The sequence below is a fragment of the Papilio machaon genome, chromosome 12, assembly GCF_912999745.1.
Source record: "Papilio machaon chromosome 12, ilPapMach1.1, whole genome shotgun sequence".
In the NCBI taxonomy this organism is placed as follows: domain Eukaryota; kingdom Metazoa; phylum Arthropoda; class Insecta; order Lepidoptera; family Papilionidae; genus Papilio; species Papilio machaon.
In genome coordinates this window covers 8565676-8592500 of record NC_059997.1, presented here as the reverse complement: position 1 = coordinate 8592500, position 26825 = coordinate 8565676, and the positions used below count along the sequence as shown (strand labels likewise).

At 43.1% G+C, this 26825-nt stretch overlaps 1 protein-coding gene across 1 annotated transcript; it reads left to right on the top strand.

Annotated features, from left to right (window-relative positions):
- The first annotated feature begins 2353 nt into the window (after nt 1-2353).
- Nucleotides 2354-10590, top strand: LOC106720733. Its single transcript, XM_045680369.1, has 9 exons — nt 2354-2787; nt 4824-5429; nt 6810-6941; nt 7024-7146; nt 7318-7605; nt 7677-7837; nt 7915-8959; nt 9039-9218; nt 9649-10590. The coding sequence occupies exons 1-9, from the start codon at nt 2354-2356 to the stop codon at nt 10175-10177; spliced, it is 3498 nt and encodes a 1165-aa protein (XP_045536325.1). The 3' UTR covers nt 10178-10590.
- Nucleotides 10591-26825: the final 16235 nt, after the last annotated feature.

Here is a 26825-nt window from a genome sequence, read left to right as displayed (position 1 = left end):
ACCTACCTACCTACCTACCTACCTACCTACCTACCTACCTACCTACCTACCTACCTATCTACCTACCTACCTACCTACCTACCTACCTACCTACCTACCTACCTACCTACCTACCTACCTACCTACCTACCTACCTACCTACCTACCTACCTACCTACCTACCTACCTACCTACCTACCTACCTACCTACCTACCTACCTACCTACCTACCTACCTACCTACCTACCTACCTACCTACCTACCTACCTACCTACCTACCTACCTACCTACCTACCTACCTACCTACCTACCTACCTACCTACCTACCTACCTACCTACCTACCTACCTACCTACCTACCTACCTACCTACCTACCTACCTACCTACCTACCTACCTACCTACCTACCTACCTACCTACCTACCTACCTACCTACCTACCTACCTACCTACCTACCTACCTACCTACCTACCTACCTACCTACCTACCTACCTACCTACCTACCTACCTACCTACCTACCTACCTACCTACCTACCTACCTACCTACCTACCTACCTACCTACCTACCTACCTACCTACCTACCTACCTACCTACCTACCTACCTACCTACCTACCTACCTACCTACCTACCTACCTACCTACCTACCTACCTACCTACCTACCTACCTACCTACCTACCTACCTACCTACCTACCTACCTACCTACCTACCTACCTACCTACCTACCTACCTACCTACCTACCTACCTACCTACCTACCTACCTACCTACCTACCTACCTACCTACCTACCTACCTACCTACCTACCTACCTACCTACCTACCTACCTACCTACCTACCTACCTACCTACCTACCTACCTACCTACCTACCTACCTACCTACCTACCTACCTACCTACCTACCTACCTACCTACCTACCTACCTACCTACCTACCTACCTACCTACCTACCTACCTACCTACCTACCTACCTACCTACCCGGGAGGGTGTACTCTTGGGTGGAAAACCATAAAAAAAAAAAAAAAAAAAAAAAAAAACCTACCTACCTACCTACCTACCTACCTACCTACCTACTATCGCACATATGCAGGTCTGGCGAAAGCCAAACACCTAACCATCGATGCCGAACAATTAGAGGAGGACCAAAGTCGGGCTGAGGCAGAAGCGGCTGTCGCATCTCTTGCGGCACGAGCTAGAGCCCGAGCTCGCATGCTTTCGAGGATGCTTTCTGATGAGGAAGATGAGGATTTCCAGGCGGCCGGCTCCCTGAGCCAAATTGAAGGCTGAAGGATGCAGCCGAAGAAATTTCCAAAACTACGAGAGTCCTGCAAAGCAGGAGCGTTTCTGAGGAGACCAAGGGCCTGCAGGCGGCCAATGCTCGCCTGCAAGCCGAGGTCGCGGAAATTAAAGAACGCCTCACTGCGCCTAATGCGAGGCCAGAACCACAGAGGAATAACAATGATGACCTTGTGCGCACCATCCTGTGCCAAGTGGGCACGATGGTGAACGCAAGGTTCGAGGCGCTGGAGGACCGGCTACTGCCGGAGAAGCGCATCCGCCCCCCGCTTGCGGCGGACGACAAGCCCGAGCCTGTGTGCGCACCGGAAGGCCCAAGTCCAGGAACGAGCGGGCAAGCGTCGGGCAGTGCCTCGGGCAAAACCGCAGGAAAAGCCCCGAACAGACCCTCTAAGGCTAAGGCTAAGACGACGGAGCCCGTCCGACTGTCGTTCGCCTGACCTGCTACTTCGAGACGGGTGTGCGGTTGGGAGGTGGTGGAAGATGCGGAAACCCTATCCGACCACCGCTACATCCGTTTCGTCTTGTCGGAGACGTCTACGGTCCCAGTACACTAGGGGCCCCAGTCGCTTCACAGGGACACCCCACGGTGGGTGGTAAAGCGACTCAATAAGCATATATTGGCCGAAGCTGCTCATGTAGAAACTTGGTCGCCTGCGGACTGCTCGCTCGATATCGATGGGAGGGTTGCCGCGTTGCGTGAGTCGATGAGCCGCGTCTGCGACGCATCAATGCCTCGGCAAGGCCCACTACCGCAGAAGAGGCATGTGTATTGGTGGTCTCCTGAAATAGCAGCGTTGTGCACAGCGTGTGTAGCTGCCAGACGCCAATACCAGCGGCAACGTCGGAAGAGGTGGAGGGACGAAGTCGTCGAGACTAGCTTACTCAATACGTACAAAGCTGTCAGACACGACCTAAGCCGGGCTATTCGTGATGCGAAATATAGGGCGCGAAGAGTTAATCGATACTCAAAATCTAGATCCGTGGGGCCGCTTCTATCTCATGGTACCTGGGAAACTTCGGGCGCAAACGGCACCATTGACGTAGAGCCTGCCGCCCCAACTCGTGCGGGAAGTTATGACCTCCCTCTTTCCCCGCAAAGAGGCACCCTCGCCGCCATACAGGGTTCCGAGGGGTGAAAGCTCCGAAACCGGAGAAGACATAACTCCTGCCTCCCCTGCTGAGTTCGGGGCGGCGATTCAAAGTCTGCGCGCCAAAAGGACGGCTCCGGGGCCTGATGGCATACCGGGTCGTGCCTGGGTACCGGCGGCGGATATCTTCGAGGAGAGAATCGTCGAACTGTTCAGCGACTGTCTCGCTCAAGGGCGATTCCCAAAAATGTGGAAAAATGGGGCCTTGGTACTAATTAAAAAAGAGGGTCGACCAACTGACTCTCCTGCGGCATACCGGCCCATTGTCTTATTAGATGAAGCGGCGAAGGTGCTGGAGCGGCTAATCGCTAATCGCCTCGTCCATCACATGACGACAGTCGGCCCGGACTTGGACGACAAGCAACTAAAAAAAAAAAAAAAGTTGAGCCGCCAAGAAAATTACAATGATCGCTGCAAAATAGACCATAAAAATAAAGTTCTTGTGTTTGATCTGCAAGCAGTTTTGCAATCTCCTATGGGGGGGGGGGGGGATATCAAAAATTCATATGACGATGTACACTGTTTCTTCTGGAATGAAACGGATGGTAAACGCGGGGCTAACGAAGTGGGGTCCTGCTTACTAGAAGTCTTTAAAAACCTCTCAGCGGAGACATCAATTAATGACGATGTATGTAATTTGATTATCTATTCAGATAATTGTGTTGGGCAAAATAAAAATAAATTTGTCAGTATCACTGTATCTTTATGCAATCACTCATTTAAATATAAGGTCTATACTCATAAATTTTTAGTAAAAGGTCATACCCAAACCGAAGGTGATAACATTCATAGTCTTATATAATAAAAAGGAGATTAAAAAAAAATAAAGTCCGGTCCCCCTCATCATTATATACCCATAATTAAAAATGCAAAGAAGTCTGGCAAGAAATTCTCAGTTAATGAATTTGAGTCATTTTTAAACTTAAATAAACTTCAAGAAGATTGTGGTGTTAATTTTAATAAAACTAAAGACGGAAGAACTGTATTATGGAATGAAATAAAGGTGATAAGAGTGACCAAAGATATCCCTTTTTCGTTAAAACTTCGTATAAAGATAGCGAATACCAGGATGTGAGCGTCAGAAATAGAAAGAAAAAATTTTTCCTCTGTATGACATTATGCCAATTAATGTCTACACCAAAAGGCAAGAACTAAACGACAATAAAAAAAGATCTGAGAGATCTATTGTCAAAAAATTTGATTCCAAATTTTTATTCGGATTTTATAACGCAATTATTTATTTTATTACTAATCATTACGAAATTAATTAAAAGATAAAGTACCTTAAAATAGCACTACTTTATTACATTTTCTTTAGAATTTAGATTTAGGTTTTTGTTTTTTTTTTTTTTTTTTTAGAGATTTAACTAAAATATAGCCGAAGTAAAATTAATTTTAAGAACAAGTTACCGTTTTTCCTTGCTCTTTTGAAAGGTTCTGTAATAAAAAATTAATGATTAGATTTTAATGTATTTTAATTAATTAGAAAAGTCAATATTAAGTTTATTCATGATCGGCTGATTTGAATAAAATGACCCAATCATAAAATTTGTTTTTCTAAGTTAATCAAATACAGACTAAATACTGAATTAGTCATAAAAATAATAACTTGTGCAATCTAAGACAGACTTAAAACTTATTGGAACGATGGAATTTTAAAGTTGTGCTTTACTTTTTTTAAAAAACTGTCTTAACTTTTAATGAACTATTTAGATTTAAAAAAAAATAGATAGTAATTATTTTCGGTGTTTTTTAAAATCATATCTCATGAATAGTAAATCATACTTTAACCAAACAATGATTCATAAATTATTCATGGTAAGTTTTCATTTTATCAGTTATAATGTATATCAAATATATACATTATAACTTATATCAAAACCTTCTTTTGCGATTTCCCAAAAATCGTGTTTTATGAGTTAGGTCAGTATTCCATTAAGTCATGCGTTATTCGAGCTCCTCGAGGGATTCTTTTAACTTTGTTTTTTTTACGATCTAAATACGTATTACAGCGTTATTAGGCGGACTAAATCTTTTATGGGCTTATTAATGTACTACACATCGCTCAATAATTGGACTGGTGTGTAAATTGAGCAGAGCGTGTCAAGTGATGTGGTGGCCGCGAGCCGGCGGCCAGCGGTAGCGCGCGGCGATCAATCGTCGCAGCGAGCGGCGAGGGCGAGCGCCGTAACGCGGTCGGTCGTTCCCCACAGCCCCTAAGGTCCTCCTCGAGCCCCGCGGGCGCCTCGCACTCGCGCCGGCGCGTTGCTGCCGCTGCCCGCGCCTTGCCGCGCGCCGCCCTGCAGTGTGGCGCGGCATTACGTCACGAGCACACGGAGTGCCGGCTGACGGCCGCGGGCAGGTCGCGAGCGAGTTTCGTGCGATGCGGGTGCGAGCGTGGGCGGTGCGGGGTGCGGCGAGTTGAGCGGCGGCATGCGGGGCGCGGCGCTGATACTGGCCGCGCTGGTGGCACTGGGCGCGCGTGGTGCGGCGGGCGGCTGCGGCGTGGCGGAGTTCGCCTGTCGTGGTGGACCGTGCGTGCGCGCGGACGCGTACTGCGACGGCGAGGCTCAATGCGCGGACGGCAGCGACGAGCCGGCCGGGTGCTCGGTGTGCAATCGCACGTACTACGGGCGCGCGGGCGTGGCGTACAGCGTAGCACTGCGTGGCGCGCCGCGGGCGCCCTTCCTGTGCCACCTGACGTTCACTGCAGGCGGAGGAGCACACGGGGACCTAGTGCAGCTGGCGTTTGATGAGTTCCGTGTGGGGCGCTACGAGGCGGGCGCTCTGGACGGCTGCCCCGACGGCTACATGCAGCTGTCGGAGTTGGGCCGGCCCTTCACCGGCGGCTCGTGGTGCGGAGCGGCGGACGGCGCGGCGCTCTACTACAGTGAGACGGCTACCGTAACCGTCTCCGTCAAACTGTTCCGCGCGAGGCTCGGGGAACCCTTCGGCTTTCGACTGCGATATAAATTTCTGGCGCAACGCGATGCAATCGTAAGGTCGGTGAAGTTAACTTTAAGTAGATCGGAATTACTTACACAGGTACATAATATGTTAATGACACTTGCAAGATTACGTCTCATGTGATTTTCCTTGCTGGAAATGGGCGCAACAAAACCTCCTTATCTGCTCAGGAATCTGTGCGAGGACGGAACTGCGTCGGTAAGGACAGATAATAAATTATCAAGTCACATCTACCATAGTGCAGGGGTTCGTTAAGGATGCATAACGTCTCGGCTGCTCTTTAACATCTACAGATAATATATAAAGAGGCGTACTCTTGATACGTGGACTGACGGAATCACAATTGGAGCGTCAAACTGTATAACTTGCGCTAAGCGCGTTTTTTTTTGCAAAAGTTGCAAAAACGACAGTGTCAGTATCCAGTTTGGCCAAAAGATCAATAGAATTAAGACAAAAATTATGATTGTGGTCTGGGTGAATAATACCAGATTAATAACTTACCAGAAGTCACATAGATCGCAATTGTTCAGTTGTCTAATCTAAGAGAGGTGATCTCGAACAGCGTATCGATGAGATAAAGCGAAGAATGGCGATGGACAAACTGTAGGGAATATGGAGGATCCGTGACATTACCAAACTTATTAAAACAAGGCTTGTATGGTTGTGAATGTTCTCTTGCAAAAATGTGGGAAAAAGCAGCGATCAGGGAGAAGTGGCGGCGGATTTGAAGCACGACCCTGATATATAATGATGACAAACATTCTCATTGTGTCAGATAAATGGAGAAGAATATACTGAACATAAGAAAGCAATTAAAAATTTCAAGTAAACGCATCAGACAGGGAACAAATTTAACCGGTGCTGAAATGAAAATGGCCACAGGCTGGTCATATGTCGCGGTTGACGGATTACCGCTGGAAATTAGAAACTACAAGATGGAAAGGTCCAGCGGGGAAAGGGAAGGTTGGTAGATCAATAAAAAGTTAGACTGATTACACACTGGGAGTGACAGGGAAAGACTAGTTTGATCTTATTTAAATCAGTACAGCCTGGAAGAAGTTGGAGGAGACCTTCACCTAAAGACGGATCCATATATTAATATAATGAACACAAACTAAGTTGAAAATTAATTAAAAAAAAACAACAAAGAGAATAAAATTTTAATATGGAAATATAAATATTGTCTTATGGAAAGCTTATTGACGTCTACAGGAACCATTTTACGTATTATAAAGGGATCTAAATTCAACGAAATTAAAATAATAACAACAATCTAAAACAGTCCTTGGAGGACTCGACTTATATTTTTATTACGGATACGTTTAGTAATTTTCATGCAATTGACACATAAAAAAAACACTTTTCTTTTTGTCCTAAGCAATATGAAAACTTACTTATAAAGTGCATTTGCGTAGATTTGGCGCAGTTGGCGCGCCACTAGAGCGCGGCGCGGTGGCACCCGGCACCTATTGCACGCGGACCTACGAAGAATGCCACCGCAAGCGCTGCCGGCTCCAAAGCCCCAACTATCCGGGCATGTACCCACGGTAAGCGCCTAAATACCAGGAGTATATAAAATGATATGGTCGTGTATGTCGGTGTGTGGTAACGTGTGTTGGCGCGACTCAGGAACGTGACGTGTTACTGGAGCTTGCGGCAGAAGGACATCCCGACGTGCAAGCATGCGATGCTCTCCGTGCGCCAGGACCACTCGCATAAAATGCAGATCAAGCGCTCAATATCCATGGCCAGGTCAGTATCAATTACGGATGTAGATGAGTGCCGATAATCCCTTTGTAGTTCCCACCAATCGCTTCCAGTAAATAAATTAAACAAATAATAAATAAAAGAATTTAGTTTCAACTCTTATCTATCTAATTTGTTGTCATTTGACGTGAGGGCCATCCGTGTTTTTTATCGTAGTTTGAACAAGACGGGGCGAGCGGTGCGCGCTTGGCGCGAGTGTACGGGCGAGCGCGACCGGCTCATCTTCTACGACGGCGCGTCCACTGACGACCCCGTGCTTATCGAGTACTGTGGCGGTGACTGGCTGCCGCGGGTCACTTCGCGCGGGCCCGAGATGCTGGTAGCTTTCCACTCGTCACCGTTCAGCGCGCCCCCGCGCCCCGCCGCCCCCGCCGCGCCTCTGAGGGGCTTCGAACTAGACGTCGACGTCGTTTTTGCCGATTCAGATTCACTCGATTACGCTCGGTGAGTAGCATTTTCGTCCAAATTTTAGTTACTTTCAATTTTCGATACTCTAAGTTGAAATTTCGTGGCAGAGAAGCGAGACGATGCGAGTTCCACGTCAAAGCCTCGTCGTCGGAAGAAGAAACGAACGCGACATCGGCTGGCGGGCGAGGACGCCGCGGCCGACTGCACGCGCCCACGCACACGCTACCTCCTAACACCACTTGCACGTGGACGTTTCATGGTCGACCAGGTGAGACGAATAATTTTTCGGGACTTAGTAAAGTTGTGCATTATAAGGGTCAATAATTCTATTACGTTATTTCATAGGAGACCTCGTCTGGATATACTTTTCAAGCTTCACACAATACTCGTTGGTCGAACCGAAGCGGGTCGAAAGCAGCGAACGCGACGAGGAACCCACGCCAGCATCGTCTCCTAGGCCGCTCTTGCAGGCTGGCGGGATGCGCGGTAGCGGAGCTCGCGTGGGTGGTGGCTGTGCCGTTGAGCTGCGCATTTGGGACGGCGGGGGGGAAGGCGAGACGGGGTCTCAGTCACTCGGACATTACTGTGACATAGCGCCGGCGCTGTGCGCGCGCGCGGCGCTCGCCAACGCCACGCGCTCGCCGCGCCCTTGCGCGCCGCCCGACGGCTACGTGTCGGCGGCGCCGCTGCTTACGCTAGCGGCTACCTCGGCGCCGGGGACGGCCACTCATCCTCTCACGTTTTCTCTACATTATGAATTCGTAGACGCCCGGCTGGAAGGTGCGCCTTTGCCCCTCGCCGAATCGGGTGGGTTGAGAGTCGAGCCGCCAGAATGCTCTAGACGACTGACCGCTCCGGGACTTTTCGCATCGCCCCGTAATGCTCTATGGTTCGGGCGCGGGGGCGCTCGACGCTTGCGATGTCTCTACAGATTGGAGACGGATGGCGGCCGAGTGGAGCTACGACTACACGCGGCAGCCTTCGGTCGGTCGCCGCGTTGCACAACCAGAGTCGATTCGGTGACCGGACAACTTATCTGCGCACCGGACCCGCCGGAGCCGGGAGAATTGCGACCCAGTGATGCTCCTTTCGACGGTGTAGAGGACGATGATTTATATCGGGTGCCACATTTACGGATATATGAGTCGCCTTGGGCGGGGTACCGCGTGCCGGTGGCGTGTGTGTGCGACAACTCCACCGCGCCGGTGACCATCAGCTCGGGGGGTCCAGCGCTTGAGCTAGAGCTGGTCGCCGGCAAGCTGCTGGCCGCGGAGGACCAGCGCCACGTGCACTTCCGGGGCGAGTGGGCGCGCACAGTAGCACCGGCGTGCGCCGCGCGCCGTCGTCTTCCACCGCCCGGCAGCACCGTACATCTGGATTACCCATATAAGTGAGACATTAAATAACATATGGCGTTCTCATTCTGTGCTTAAAATATGTCGGTTATGACGTATGAACTTTTGATGCAGCGTGAACAAGATGTCGGAATGTGCGGAAACACCATTCTTGTTGGCGGCGCGCGGCAACCGGTCGGTGTTCTTGCGCGTGTGGGGAGAAGAGCTGTCCCCGGGAGTGGGGGCGGAGGCGGGAGCGGAGGGGCACTGCGCCACGGCCAACCGCGTGCTCGTGTACGATGCTCACTCCGCTCGGTGAGTTTGAAGTTCCTTGAGAGAAATTGTGATACTTTCTTTTATTTCTATTCATCTAAAGTCTAAAGTATACATAAAACCAAATATAGGCAACAGGTGAATAACGTTCTTAGAACAATAGAATAAACAACAGGGAATAGAGGACGAAAATTTGTGTGAGGAACGTGTTAGGTTTATGTGAATGTTTTATAAGTTTATTATTTTTTGTTGTAACATATTATAAAAATGCTATCAGAAGACAGTATTTCATGCGGACGAAGTCGTTGGCACAGCAAGGTGTAGGAATAATTTTTAAAGTTACTTTTTGATAGGTGAAAAATATTTACATGACTAAAGTTTTCGGTGTGCTTACCTGTTTTTTCTTGGGAGGAAGGAGAAGCAGAATATGATTGTAAACTTCTACGATTCTAACACATTGTAATATTGTCAGGTTACTAAAGGCGGTGTGCCCCGGCGAGCAGGAGGGGCGCACCGTGCAGCTCTTCACGGAGGAGTGGTGGGCGCGCGGGGCGGGCGCGTCGGCCGGGGGGCGCGGGGCGGCGCTGCTGCTAGTGTGGGCGGCTCGCGAGGCAGGGGCCGCCAAGTTCGCCTGGATGGAAATTTGGCGCGCGGGGCCGGGCGTTAACACTAGCGCCTGCGCACACCCATGCGAGGTCCTGGGCGCCTGCATGCCTGGCGCGTTATGGTGCGACGGGCGCGCCGACTGTCCGGGCGGCGGGGACGAGCGCGGCGCGTGCGGCGCGGGCGCGCGTCTCCTGGCGGCGCTGGCGGCGCCGGCTGCGGCTGGTGCGGCGCTGGCGGCGGGCGCGTTGGCGGCGCTAGCACTACTGGCCGTGCTGGCGGTGAGACGCGCGCGCGCTCGCGACAAGCGGCCGCTGGCCGCGCTGGCTGCCGGCCGCCGTCTCACGGACGAACTGCTGTTCGACGCATCGCGGACCTCCTCCTCGGCATCCTCCTGACGGCGGGAGCGCTCCGTCGAATACATCCACGTGGACCGCGAGACCACAGTCTGACGGAGCGCCCCGCCCGCACTCGACGCTCGCTTTATGTGAAATCGTCGCGACGAACTCGAAACTGTAGACTTATGTATATGAAATCGAGAGTGAGGTCGCGGCGCCAAAATGTCGAAGAACCTGTGAAACGATCGCACAGCATCATGTAAATTATGTAAAAATCCTTGCGTGTTATAGAAGAACCGGTGCCCCGCGCCCCGCGTCCGCGCCGCGACCTCCACCTGTACAGCTTTAAGTTACTTAACGGTCGTAGTGTACACGTTTGTGATCCATTTAATTATAGAAACATTGAAATTTGTTTGTCAACGTATGGACATTCATATTAAACATATTAATACTTTGATATTGAAATCACGAACAGCAATTCAGTCCAGGTCCAGTATGGAAGATTGTGCATAAATGATTGTTGCCCCAGGAGCGAGTGCTACAGCTGTACTCTGTCAGGCTCACCCGGCGCGACCCGGCGCGACTCGGCGCTACCCGGGGCGGCGTATGCATATTATACATCATAAACACTTGTATTTTATATTAATTAATTTTATTCTCATTTCTCTACTGTTATGTACATTCTGTAATATTTTTCGATAAACTGTCCCGTCCCTCGTTTTGACTTGAGTTTATTGCAAAAATAAAAATATAGTTAAAATAATCACGACTTTTACTTTGCCAAACCTTATGTGTGCCGTTGCAAAGGTGACATTGCTATCTGCAGACGCAATATATACCTTATGACGTAATATTACATATTGTAGTTCCAAAAATTGTAGAAGGAAACATTTGAGAACCTGGGCGAGGGAGGCACGTGTACTCCACTACGCGGTCTTCCCCTCGCTCTGCTCACATTCAATAAGTCAAGTTTCAAATCATACTTACTTGAAATTTGTTGTGTTACTAAGTAATAAAGGTTTTATCAATTTAATAGTTAACCGTTCACAATACACTATCCACTACGGTATACTTTTTTCACACCCAATTGTTTGGGTAATGTATGTTCAAACAGGTGTGTGACGCGGACGGACTGCGGATATTCTTAGTATGTATGTTGTATGCTTCTTAACATACATATTTTATAAAACCTTGAATTGACTGATTAAGAATAGTAAAGAATAAAAGCCCACATAACATAAGATATAATGTGTATAGTAAAAGCTTTTGCTGCTACACTGCGCTGTGCTATAACTGTTCTCATTTGATAATTACAATTCGTTGAGCAAACACAAATATTGTACATTGTTCGTTACACTATAGATAGAAGATCCGCGCCCCCGCCCCGCGCCCTTCCCCCCGCCCGCCGTAGGCAGACTGAACGGCGGCGACAGTTTTTACTTTCTATATGAACGTTGATTGCAAATGCGAAGCGCAAACACTACCCGGTCTGTAACTCTTCCGGTGCGACGCCAGTCACTGACACATCGTCACTCACAGACATCTTCCCATTCATTACATTCGCCGCGTATTTTTTTTTTTATAGGAGACGGGGGCAAACGAGCAACGGACCGAAAGCTATTTGATCCGACGCCCATGGACATCTGCAACGCCAGAGGAATCGCAGATGCGTTGCCGGCCTTACTTAACTTTTCTACTAGTGTACTTTTATTTAAATCGATTGAGGGAAAAATAACTTATGGGGCTGCGGCTTGAGTTGAGAATTGTTGCAGACTCCATGTAGTGGAAATATCAACAACAAATAACAAATAATTCAGCAAACCAATATTTATATATATAAGGCGAAGTATATAAATCACGCGGCACAGTAATTATACAGGTCACAGTAGTTGGAATATTGCGAAGAATTTTTGGAAATACAAAAGCGTCACAGAGATCGAGCGAAGCGGTAACAAAATGCGTAAGCGGGTAAGCATCGGGAGCGCAATGCGGCGTGCATCTTGTGCGAGTGCTGGTACCGGACTGGTGCGGTGCGGGTGCGGGTGCGGGGAAGCGGTGCGGCGGCTTGCCGGCCTGCGTACTGCGTATGCACATGGCTGCCTCGCATACAATAGGCGCTGACGTCGGTGGATGCGTGTCCACTGCCGATACGACACAAGTAAGTGCTAGTTGAGTATTTATGTTATTTAGTTATGTAAGTTGTGTGTGTATGGATTTATGTTTGTTTATATGTGTGTATGTTTGTATGTATGAATGATAATGTAAATAAATATATGAACGAATTATAAATAGTTAAGTAAATCTTCTATACATATAAAAGAAAGTCGTGTTAGCTTCGCGTGAGAGCTGATAGCAATGGCACCGCCTCACTTAGGTACCGGCCTATTGTGTAACCATAATATAGTAAGTAGTAAGATGTAATCGTTTATCCCGGATGGCGGCGAGCGGCGCGGCGGGCGGCGGCGGGCGGCGGCGGGCGGCGGTGGGTGCGGCGCGGAATACGAGAAGTTTTAACTAGATGCTGTTTGCTCAAAGTTTCCTTTTGAATTCGTGACAAATTGCATGCGAGCTGTTGATTGAATCGCTGAGCGGTGTGGGGGGGGGGGGAAGTTCATGTCAACTACAGGTTAGTTCAGAAATCTCTTCCACCGAGGAAAATGCGCAAATGTTGATCGTAGCAAAACTCAAGTGATTTAGAAAACTAATTATGTAGTTGTTTTATAATATTGTAACAAAACCAATTAATTACTAAGTAATTAGTTAATACCATAGTAATTACCGAGTCTTAAAGCATGTACATATACTTGTATGTAAATGTCATAAGCTTTTGTTTCATTTCACCTGTCTCCATGTTTGTCATCAAATCTTGCAAATAAAATTAGATCCATTTCCTGGTTACTGATTGAGCTGAAATTTTGCATATAATTTGCAAATCGTGTGACAATGCAATACTACGATAACACGGTGCTGATCTTATGATGGAGCTGGAAGATGGCCATAGGAACTTCGTAATGAAATGACACAAACTCATCGCGTTAGAATTGTCTTCGCGAGTAGTTTGCCTTTTTCTAATTTTTATTTTTATTTACAAGAACATATATTTTTTTAAATAGCTTTTCTATTAATTTACATTTATTTTAGTTTTTACTATTTTTTTAATTAAGAAATGTGTTTTTCTCTTCTAAATGTAATTAATCTATATATATAAAAGAAAGTTGTGTTAGTTACACTATTTATAACTCAAGAACAGCTGAATCGATTTGACTGAAAATTGGTGGGCAGGTAGCTTAGAACCAGGAAAAGGACATAGGATAATTTTTATCCCGTTTTCTATTTTTTTTATTCCGCGCGGACGGAGTCGCGGGTAAAAGCTAGTATTATTATAAAATAACAATCAGCTGATGCACAGAGTTCCATTTTATTGATTCCATGTAGAAGATACAAAACTAATAAAAACAGTCTCCAATTAAAAACCGTTTTGTAGTAGACTGTGATTACGAGTAGTACAACTGATTATAATGAATAATTTGCTTAACTCTATAGAAGATGTCTACAGTAAACATCAAAAATCACTGTCAATTGTCTGTTTGTATCATTTAAAAACAAAAGAGGCACTCGGTTTCGCGGTTGTTTGGCTTCGCAAAGCGACCCGTTGCCCTCGCATCGTTTCAATTGTGAAGGATTTTTTAAAATAACTATAGTGGAATAGAAAACATTGGACAATATGTAAAAAGCACACTCAAGCTTTTTAACGCCTTTTGGTTGTTGCATTAAAATAAATAAAAAACGAGTCAAAGACAAATATGTAAAATGTGATGTCTCTGTATCACTCCCTCACTCTGGGCGCAGGTGGCAGCTCACTCAGCTCTGTTCTGACCGCATTAAGAAATGGGCTATAGTGACTAATCAATGCTATATTTATAAAACTTGTGATTGATTCGCAACATATATACAACCAAAATACGCTTCATGAAGGATAACTCTAAAATTTCTTGCTGATGAATTTGTGATGTTGTAAAAATACAAACCAGAACACACAATCGGTACACCTGGAGCAAAGTAATGTCAAGTGTTTGTTTGAGGTCAGAAAGAAAGCAGAATGTTATTTAACAAATTCAAAATGTTATATGAAATCAAGTATATTTTACATTTTATAGATAAGGACCATAATTTCACAAATTAGACACTTTAAAGCTCCTAATAGTGCTTAAAAACAGAGACATGTCGAATATTTGACTAACAAAAAAAAAATGCCATTTGCAGCGAGCAGAGCACGGCTAACGAACAATTTACTATGTTGTTTGTTTGCCTTGCGCCGTGCGTCAGGCACTTCATAAGAGAAAAAGTTTTTGCGGCGCTCACTGATAGATGATCTCATCTTTATGAATAGGTAATGACATATTCTATAGTGGTTTAAGAAAATAAATGTTGGCGCACTAATAGTCCCTAGGAATGTATGTAAGTATAAACTCTATGTGAAAGATTGATCAGAACCCTTCATGAATATTTCACAAAAGCGGCATCGTTCACTGTTAACTGTGAGGAGGGTAGACGCGCTCGTTTCTTACAGCTACGCCGCGCCGCCGCCGCCGCCGTCCCGCGCGCCCGCCGAGCCGACTTCGTCTCGATAAGGCTTTTATACTTTTTGTATTCAATGAGGAAAATACTTTGATTGTTATTTTATGTTAACACTAATTGTATAAAACATTCCGGCGGGTACATTTTCTATCAATTTTATTTTTAAATGTAAACCTATTATGTTAGAAAGAAAAAGAAAAGCAGGTGCAGACGACGGGGGAGACACTGCATAAGTAAACGAAATATTGTTTTACTTTTTATACTCTTCTCTGACCATTTAGAGTAAATAATGTATTTCAAATATATTGTTGTAGAAATCCATGTGAAGTGATTACTTTACAATTAGGTAACGTGCCTGTTTGTTCGCAACCTTCTTGTACAAAGAAACGTGCATTAAAATACTTAAGATAAATTTTATTTATATTTTTGATGTCGAAGAAAACGCGATCAAAGTTTGTTACGTTTTGGTAAATTCACAAGCATTGTAGCGATGGCGTAGCATTATAACGAACCATCGTAGACGTCCCCGCCCGTAGTAGTAGGCGCGCATTTAACGATGCGGCGCAATAACAAGCAGATACAACTGAACATTGTTGGACGCTGGGAGACAGACGCGGGGGAAAGTTTTTGACAGATATCAACACTTCATCTGCTACAGGTCGAAAGATTTTGATAGAGTAGAGATGTTGACTATTGTAATTAAATTATAATACTTATTTTATAATAAACTTACTTTTATAATAAATAAACAAATAGCCTTTTTATAGTCATAAAAAAGTACAGAGTTACACATTATTAGCGTTTTCGCAATACGATTTAAGTTAGCGATGTGTTTTTTTAATTGAATGGCTAATACATATTATATATTATACACTAATATAGCACATGAACAGTTGCGCATCATACATCGTTTACAAAAGCCCTTTCCCGCCACACAATCTCAGTGCCTGTCCTATCGCCGGCCGCAGACAAAGGGCTGCGTGCGAAGTACCTTGTGCCTCCCCTAGGGTGCAACTATGGGATGCACTCGTTCTTTTCAAGATTCAACTTTAATATGGAGGAGCCCAGCGTCAACAGCCGTATATTCTTTTCCTAAACAGAAATCGTTTTCGTGTCATTAAATATTTATCGTTATTTTTTATTTGAAAATGTTATTTTTGAAAACGCAATGTGGAGGAAAGTGTGAGCTGAGATATATGTCTATAATCAATGAGCCATGTATCATCTCACATTTAAATCACAGCAACACAGTGAGATTTGATTAATGCGTGTAGCGTGTAGCGTGTAGCAAGTCGCGTGTAGCGTGTAGCGTGTAGCAAGTCGCGTGTCGCGAGTCGCTCGTGAAATGCGCTCGGGAGATGAATTGATGTCGCTGTGTTGTGCAGTTAATCAACAAGCTCACGTCGCCCGCTTCTGTTGTTCGCATGTGGGGGGGGGGGGGGGCGCACATGTCACACTCGCATTAAACAAAACATGTTGCTATATTAAGGAATATAAAAACTGTGATATTGCTTTTTATTTTTACTGCACAATATAACTTGAATGTTATATAAGACCTCTGCAACTTTTAATACATATAAATATTTAGTTATACACAGATAAGTAATAATCCCTCATCCGTATGATTAAGACTGCGCGCACAATACCATTGTGAGGACATCACACTGCTCATTATGATATCAATAATCCATGTGCTGAGAGTTGCATACACGAGGCAGTCGATTCACCACCCCCGAACCCCGCACCACGCACCCCGCGCTCTCTAGCATGCGCCCGCTACACGCTGATGAGAGCGCGGTACAATGCGGTTTCTGTATGCCGGCTGACTTATTGTTTGAGTGCACAACGCGCACTGGAACCATTTATACGTTTGCGTTCTCGATAGCCATAGCATATAAGATACAGAAGCAATGACAATTAAAAAGAAGCTTGTTACAGGACCTGTTTTTGTCGCTGACATAAAGGCCCATAGTTTTACTGCTGTAACACTTTGTAGCAAAACCTCATTTGGTTATCTATCTCTTCTGCAACCTTAATAATGTCGCTCGGTCCTAGTCGTTGATCTTCATGTATTCAATTGGTTTTTTAACTATCTAATCATAGGATATACACTTCTAACTCTAACGAACAGTATAATGTATAAAACAACCAATACTTACCTGAAATGACAATGTAACTACAGAACCATTAAAGCCTGAGTTTATTTATTTGCGTAAACATCAATACATAGTATAAAACAAAGTCGCTTTCGCTGTATGTCCGTATGTATGCTTAGATCTTTAAAACTACGCAACGGATTTTGACGCGGTTTTTTTTAATAGATAGAGTGATTCTTAAGGAAGGTTTGTATGTATAATAAATGCATAATATAGTAGAGAAACACTGATAAATTTAAAGTTTTCTAATGTGATGTCGTAAATAAGCACGTTTTTTTGCGCTTATATTGCAAACGCTGGCTGAACCCTACGAGATAGACCAAAATAATGTACTACAGTATTGTTCACCTTAAAAAGTTCAACAAAAAAGTCCGCGATGGTATATGTCTATCTCTTAGGGATAACCCAGCATAACCATTTTTATTCTTTTACGAAGTGATTTTAAACGATACAGCATTAATCCTTATCCATTTAAGTACCTTAAATAAATTGTGCATTTATTCTGTAGTAGGTATATTTTGCATTGCACCCGTGCGAAGCCGGGGCGGGTCGCTAGTAAATAATAAAGGTAATTTCAACACAAATTCAAATTGTAAAATAAAGTAATTTACTTACTTCAGACTTATTAACTTAATGTAAAAAAGTGTACTCATTTAAGATACAATACAGTTAACACGGAATACATCACAGGACAGTTGGTTGCATTGTGCTACTTCACCGCGCTGTGAACACAAAAACTCGTTAACAAAAACTGCGAATGCGTCAAGCAAATATTGAATATGTCTACGTTTTCATTGTGTGAGTGCACAACTGTGAGTGTATGTGTGTGTGTGTGTGTGTGTGTACGCGACGCGCGCCAGCCCGCCCCCGCTCACCCCCACCCGCCCCCGCCGGCCAGCGTGTATGAGGAGGCTATTTAAAAATTTAATTTATGCAAGCTACGATTAAAATATATTTAGTTTTATGTAATTACGACGTGCGCTTTAATAAGCGGGGATTTTCACGAAAAAACTTACGTGTCAAATATCGTAATTAAACATTTAGTAAAATTATGACGTCTCCCCGCGCCGCCGCGCCGCCGCGCCGTGTCAAGATAAATCTTTTCATAGTAAATGAAGCTAAACTTGCTAGTCGTCGGTCACTTGTCTGCTGATAGCACGGATATAAGTGCCGCAGCCGCACTTACTACACTACAAATAACTCTTACTTTTAGTACTTAAGTAATAAGTAGTTAGTTATAACTCAGTTACGAAATAAATTCCAATTCGATGTTATGTTACGTTAGTCCTGCGACTGCAGCGTTGGGGAGTGTCGAAGTCAACATCACAGTATATACCGATTATACCTTAATAAATAAACGTTTGACAAGCATTTTATTTTTATTTTTTTACTTAGTGTTCTTCACAATTTTGTATACATTACGTTACGAAAAAAAACAGGTTTGTCAAAGTTTTTTCTCTTATACTACTTTGATATTGTAGGCTACGCTTACTCTTTATAAAGCAACGTAGCAACTCGTACATATGTACAGTCAGCGCCAGCGGCGCCCCGCGGCGGCGGATTTTGTTAAATAAAAGGTTTTAGTTAAATTTAATAAATATTTTGGTTTGGCGCTATTTATTTCCGAGTTGCAGTTTCCGTCGTTTAAACATGTACGTTGACTTAAAAACTGCCTCTTTTTATTTAACTTTAAATGAAAGTCAACATTTTTGTAATGAAATTATTGTATTGAGTGGAATGTGAGTCAGTCGCCAGCTCTCACCTGGAGCTGAGGGCGCGGTTGTGAGCCGGGGATATACGGGGAGGTACCAGCTGGGTATGTAAGTATGTATGTAGGTCGTGCGGCAAACATTTTGTCGGCTTTTGTCAACAATTCGGGCGTACCGTGTGCGCTGTACGCCTTTATTTGCTACAAATTTACATCCAAATATGAGCTATTGTTATTGTAACATTGACTGTGATATCAAACAATACTTCTCGGTTTTTTCGTGTTTTAATTTTACAATAGTGTAGGATGTTTGTAAAAAATGTTTTAAAACTATCGCTTCATGTTAAGTATATGCACTAAGTAAATATCTTATTTATAGCTAGCGACGGAGGATTTTTCCTAACATATATAAGTCCTAGTAAAATGAACGTTTTCCTCTGCCTGGATAATTTTTCTTACACGATAAAAACAAGGGTTATTCCAGTATGCTCAGTAAGAAACAATTGTTACACTGACTATATGTATACATCTAGACAAATTGTAATAATAGAAGTCTTAAAATGTAAGTTATTTCAACGTATTCCTGAGTTCCGTGTCTTGCCAGCTGAGCACAACTCAGCTCAGCTGCGATCCTCCAGAGAGCAGTGTTGAGGGTGGGCGCGGGACGGGGAGTCGTGGGGGGGGGGGGGGGCTAACGTGGTTACTGACGTCAGCGTATTTGAGTTTCTCGCTTAGTTTAGTTCTTTTATTTAATATCGTGTTTCGTATAATTTGATAAAAGAGTAGCGAAGCGTGGATGACTACCGCAGGGACATCAATGGACAAAGCGATTATAAGCAACACCAGTGGCTCTCTCTACTTCAGACATTTATGAATGTATAAAAAAAAGGGACTTTATGAACTAAATTTTTCTTCTCAAATGCTGGTTCTTTCGGTTGTCAAGTTTGACGCTCCGAGTAGTGTCACTGTATTGCAATGATGTTGAACATTTGCCTAAATTTTAAAGAATCTTATTCTGTTAGTAATGAAGGCTGTAAACTAATGCCTATATAAGGAAGTGGGAATTTGGATTTTCAATGTATCTTGTTAAAATGCGGAGTTTTTAAAAAAACAGAACACTTTCAACGTAACTCTAATGACCCCGGTTACGGCACAGTAGCCGCTGTAGAAGAGCCTTAGAAATCGTAGCTGTGCTGGAGCTGCCGTAGTCGCAAAGAACTGAAAATTAATCGTTGTAAAAGGACGTCTGCCTGCGGAAGGCACCACATTATCCGCATCACAAAGTCAACTTGCTGGCTGCAGCGGACTACGGGGATTGGTCGGAACCGTGGCCGGCGTTTTAATAAATGTTAGCGTCATGCCGCCGAGTCCCGCGCAAACATCATCATGTAAAAAGCTCCGCGCTCAATCTCAGACGTATTTTCTGCTGCTTGTTCAAAATTGCACTCTTCCAAAATTTGGCATAAAATTATTTAAAATAGTAAGAGTTATTCTTATTCATTTGTAAACACATCTACAAGCACGAACTTATAGCATTAAGTACCTACTAAACTAATTAAAAATCACGGCGTCACTCACGTATACTTCGGTGTAGGTACCGACTAGTTTCAGAGCTGTCAGAGGTGAGTGGATTAAGAGGCTATGGGTCTGAAACGAGTCGGTACCTACACCGAAGTATACGTGAGTGAAGCCGTGATTTTTAATTAGTATAGTACAATGTCTCACGAAATAATTGCATTATGTTTGTACTTTGTACTCGTAGTTATATCAATAACTCACTTTTAAAAGTTGTAAATTCAAGGCGACTTTACAACTATTTACGTACTTCTTTTAAACTTTCAATTGACAATAATTACAGAACATACTCGTATATGGACGAGTTAATTTCCACATTTACTAAGAACGTATGTACCTCTGCTTACGCAAACTTACCTAATGCCTAATTATTTTACGGGTTGAACTTGTTACAGCTAAATGATCTTGGAACTGCGATAAAAAATAAAAAGTAAACAGTTTTCAGTAGGAGCGCCGCCGCCGCCTGCACTAATTGCCTGATAGCCTTTTCATATTGCTTCCTTCCGCTCCTACCTTTTACTTTTCTTTATTTTAGTTTTTAATTCGTGGCGGCGGCGTGAGATGAGAGAGAAACCTTTATTTTGTCCAGTATCCCTGTCGTCTGAAACAGGGCGCGGCAGCGACGGTGCAGGGACTTGTGCTTCACCTGACGGCTCATATGACTGCTACTAGGTTTAATGTCCACATTTCATGCGAAAATCAATGAAGCGAATGCTACAAACAAACTGCGTTGAGATACATTGTTATACTGAAAATAAGTAAATAGTTACTTGAAATATAATACTTATTTGAAAAATGTTGATTCCACGTATTATTGTATATGTAGATAGAAAAATTTGTCAGCGTGAAATGTAAAACAATTTATACTTGGCCGTAAGGTTATTTTTATACACTTTGTGTACTTTACGCTCTAATAAATTTTATTATTAGCTCCTTAAAATGGGGTTTAGGTGCTTGGGGGGCGGGGGCGGGGGCGGGGGCGGGGGCGGGGGCGGGGGCGGCGGGGCGTGTGCAAAGATCGCGGGCACTGAATAATTCCGGGCGCGCGGGGCCGAGCCGCTGCCGAGAAAGCTTTATTTCAAATAAGAAATCAGGTTTTGTATTATTTATAAGCCTTCAGACAATTTGGCGCTATACAAACATTGTACGAAAAGAGAAATTTTATACAGAGTCGATGCTATATATTGAGATATAGTAATTAAATACATTAAAACGAGAACGTAATGTCGTATGAGTTTAATAATAATTTTCTTCTTCGGTTAGTTAAAGTGCGACTTAATAAGTATGGCTTTATTATTATTTTACTACTCAATGTTGTGTATAAAAGTATATAAAGGGCAATCATAGACAATTGTTGCACTGTAACTTGTATGTATTAGTTTCTTAAAGCTTGGAGAAAACTATTATGTCCATTTTCTTCGGCTAGTCTCTTCACAGACACCTGATGTTTTTTTTTATTTCAACAGCACTAAACATAGACGCTTGATAATCAAATTAAATGAAACCTTCACGTTTGTATTGATGAATAAATATTAAATTTGAAAATTTTGATATAAATCAGAAGCAGCTTTTGTACCACCACATAAAAAGATATAAAAGTTTGCTTTGCTTTGCCATTGCTCTTCGACTCTCAAGTACCACCGATGAAGGAACTGGAACTTTTACTTCAACATTTAGAATTATTGTTTCACATTTGAGTTTGACGAGCTCCAATTTGCATGTTTGTACAAGTACGAGTATGTTGATCACAGAGCTCGCGACTCGGAATGCTGTTTGCATGTCGCGGGGCGGTTGGAGGGTCGGGGGCGGGGGCGGGGGCGGGGGCGGGGGCGCGGTGTGTGTAACGAACCGAGACAAGCCACCTCTCGCTTCCTCGACAGCCCTGCATTCTAACGAACTCACGATACTTAGTATTGTAGTATTCAATGTTCGTCAAATACAATATATCGCTGGATTGAGAGAGACTGTAGACTGTAGAGTCCTTAATATTGCTCATAAATCACTGACACATCTGTATGTACATACCTTCTTTAAATTAGTAGGCCCAGTACAAAACGTAACTGTAGAAAACTTTCTCCTCCAAATAAGCTTTTTCCAACGGGTTTTCAATAACTCAGTCATTAGAAATCAGTACTTTCGAATAGGCGGCTATCACGCCATTTCTTCAGCCTGTGTAAGTGACGTGATAGTCAGTTACATAAAATGTATTTTCAGGTTGCCTTGTAGCATATGGACGTAATTAAATTGAGGGCATTTCGAACCGGGACCTGATTTCAGGCAAACATTTCGACGGATCAGATTTATTTTCTTAGAAAACTATATTATATTATCGTCACAATGATTCAATAAGAAGGAATTTTTTCTCGCTGCGAGCAACTGCGATTATCTGAACTTTCTTATAAGTAGCTGAGGATCGCGTGTTACATAAACACGAACATCCGAGAGGAAAAACACGGAATCGAGAAACGTTTGCAGACAAACATCTTTGTGTGTTTGTGTTTTTCTGTAATATTATCTTGTTTTTTTTTGTAAATCATTAGTGATTACAAAAAGAGCAGTTATTTATTCCCCAAAATTATCGTGATCTTGCTCTTTTACTTACTTTTCATCTTGATCTCGACATTAAAGACGACATGTAAATGACAAGGTGTTCACAACATCGTACTGCATACACTCGTACAAGTCGGAGTTCGTTCACCAAATTTCATATGATTTTCTAAATTTATGTTCACATTTAAAATAATTATTATACTCTGAAATGTGTAAGACACCAAAGTAACATCTACACTACTTTGTATTTCATAAATTTTATTGTAATTTAAAAGCACACATAACATAAAACTCACAAGAAATGGTATCAAAATAAAATAACTCTTTTTAGTATATGTTATGGTTGAACGCTTCTGGCTTGTCCACACCGGTGTGGTTTGCTCGAGGATACAGAACATGTGTTCCTCGCATTCCCGGCATACTTCACTGATCGTGCAGATCTGAAGAACACGATTGTACCCACAATAAGAGGAAATATCATAGGACACATGCTTAAAACAGAAGAAGCATGGAATAAAATAAGCGAACACGTGACGTTACAACATACTTAACAACGACGCAGATCTAATGGACTAAACGAGCTAAAGCACGGACAGCTAGAAGGAAAAGCAGAAATTGCTGAGACCACTCCCACGAAGTAATACTTGGCGTAGTTCATGGGGGTGCAAAAAGTACAAAGAGAGGTTTGTTTTAGTTGGTATGGGTCTCATTTTAGGATAGTTAAACACCGATGAGCCTGAGCCCGATACATCGGACATATATCGCCCAAGTGTAACAATCGTCAAGGTATTTTTCCTGGCATAGAAATAAATATATACTAAAACTCCCTCATTATAAATATTCTACCAACAAAAAGTTTCTAACACAAGCAACAAGCAATTAGGCACCTTAATAAATTAACAAAAATATAGTACGAAGGTTGCATTCTATTTGTATAAAAACGCAAGAGCCTCCGAGCTCGAGATATAATGAGGTCAGCCCTCCCCTTCTGTCCCCCCTTGCACCCCAGTCTCAGCGCGCTGGCCAGCGCAGCGCGAATGCACTCACATCTCCTGTCCTCACTAAACGGCAGAGAACGCAGCGTCATGTAATTAGAACCCACAATTATTATACACTGCATTTTGCCTTTTTTATATTAAGAGTGTTTTACTCTTTCGAGAAATAATTTCATATTCATTTCAAAGGAAATCAGTATGTATTAGATTACTCGGTGTAACTGGACTCTACCAGTCTAAACAGTAACAAATTCAGTATTTCTTCGGGCTTTTTTATATTCAGCAGATAAAGATGTGTAACAGTATCAAGTTTCCCGTGCAGATTGGTGCAAAGCCAACTTTCTTTCTTTCCTTCGACGACGACCGCAATGAATATTCTCCACACAATCACAAATTAAGCTCAAGTTATGCGACACTTTGCTACGCGCGCCGCGTCCTCGGCTCCCGATCGGGAACTTTGTGAATCCGCCAACTTAAATTAATTCGGGACTCGGGAAATTTACCTGACCCCTCCCCTTGAGCGCCCGGACGTCTTGCGACGAGGTTGACTTTTTTATTGATATAGAATTTATATGAAAATAAACAGACTGACACCGATGTTTTAGTTCATACCAAAAATTCATAGTAATAATGAATTCATTATTTTTTTCAATGTAAACTCTAACCTGTGCAATAATTTCTTAATTCGCCTCTGCATCATTCCTATACATAACATAAAGTAAGTTTTACTTGGTAGAGAAATACTTATTTGTGACTCAAGAATCAAAAAATCTCATTGTTCTGCAGTATGTACAGTATGTACAAGAAGAAACTTGACATCCGTATCCTGAAGGAAGAAGTGTCGTACATTTTAGTACTTGGTAGTTAGTAGTTCGTAGATAGGAAAAAAACGGTAGCAGTAAATAAAACCTAACAAGAACATTGAGAGTCGCATTCTCAAGAATAATTTAAAGCATTATCTTACTAATGTATAGCTTTAATACAATTTGTTTACAGATACATACACGTCAGTAACTTATGTATCGTATTAACGAGCACTTAATTTAACCTGTTTTACTGTGCGGTGAGTTTCTTAATAACTCTATACTTGGAGCTACAGAGCCGAGGAGCCGCTCAAATTTTTTTTGTTCTATATTACATTTTAAAAAGAAATCTTCAATGTGATAATGTTCATAAATTAAAAAAATGACAGTGGAACTACGAAAAATTACGCTATTAAAATATTACAGCAGACCTCCTTTTCTCCTCCAACCGTCTGCCGCAGAGCGCCGGACCGCGCCGCCCCGAGCCGCCCGACGCCTGCACCGAGGTCGACTGCAGCTGAACCGAGAATAATTGAAGCATTTTTCGAATGCAAAACTCGCTAACAAAGGCTCAGAATAACTACAAATGCTTGTATTATTCTTGAATAAAGCAGTCAGCAGTCAGCTTGCAGCAGTCAGCAGGCAGCAGTCAGCTTGCAGCAGTCAGCAGTCAGCTTGCAGCAGTCAGCAGGCAGCAGTCAGCAGGCAGCAGTCAGCTTGCAGCAGTCAGCAGGCAGCAGTCAGCAGGCAGCAGTCAGCTTGCAGCAGTCAGCAGGCAGCAGTCAGCTTGCAGCAGGCAGCAGTCAGCTTGCAGCAGTCAGCAGGCAGCAGTCAGCTTGCAGCAGGCAGCAGTCAGCTTGCAGCAGTCAGCAGTCAGCTTGCAGCAGTCAGCAGTCAGCTTGCAGCAGTCAGCAGTCAGCAGGCAGCAGTCAGCAGTCAGCTTGCAGCAGTCAGCAGTCAGCAGGCAGCAGTTGTAACAATTAGCTTTTAAATATTTTCAAACATTGAACTATTCCAGTAGAGTGAATTTACAACTTACATTTTATTTCACAACGTGCTATTTATATTCAGATCTTTTGTTAACAATGAAAGCTCGTTGTCAATTTATTTACAAAAGCCTTTTATAAGTGTAAGTATTTTTTTTCTTATCTCTCATAGATTTGATTTGGTAGAAAATAAATATTGAATGCCAAAAATAAAAAACACTGTAGTATATTTCCACTCCACCGGTCACGTCCACGTGTTGTGTACAACAAAGACAATGTCCAATATTTAGGTTAAAAATCTACCAAAAACACATATATATATATATATATATATATATATATATATATAACATATTTAATATATATTTGAAAGTTCTATATATTATACGGCACAACACGCGTGATGACACACGGAGTCTCTTGGGTAGCGTTTTTATATGAGAGATACCAATACTTCTTTGACGTACATAAGTTGTGTTATAAAAACATTGCTTTATTTATGACCGACTTTGACAGAAGCATAATAATTAGCGCGCGCGCTAGCTCACATGCCGTGTGTACACACACGGAGGTAGCGCCGGAGACGACAGCAGCGACGGAGAGAGCAGGAGGCGCTGTAGCTATCGCGTATCAAAGCCCTGGTATAAAATGGATTAACAAGTTGATGCGAGTGAGATTTATCGCTAAGCTCAGGCCGGCAAAGTTACTTCATAATATCATCAGACTTATCCCGTCGTTCCATATACGTTACGCATACGTTTGACCTACTTACTTGTTAAGTATATGATTCATAATATCGTGTCAATTGTGCAATAAAAATACCGAAAACATTTATACAATATACAGCAATAAGTAAATATGTCGAACTGATGGTCTATCACAATTATGTATTCGCGTGTCAATTACAAAAACGTTTCGTAAATTCTTCGACAATATTTGTATGAGATTTGTTGGTGTACTCTACGCCCGGTTGATGTTTAATTATGTCGATGACGTTACGTAAAATTTCTCACGAACATTCGCGATAAGAACTCGAGGGACACTCTGCGCAGTAAGAATCAGTCAATATGTTCAATTGTTCCCTATCTCAGGACTTGTCCCCACAACCACATCATCCCATCATTGACGTATGACGTATTTAAACTAGTGAACTTTGTTGTGCAGTGACGAAGTTTTGGTTTTCAAGGAATCGCATCTTATTAAGTAAACATATAGCTCGAAGTTAACAATAATATGGAATCGGTTGTATAAATTGGTATACGGAATATATATATATATATATATATATATATATATATATATATATAAAGTAAGTATTAGCTTGAATTTTTACAAAGAAAAATATTCTGCAAAATGG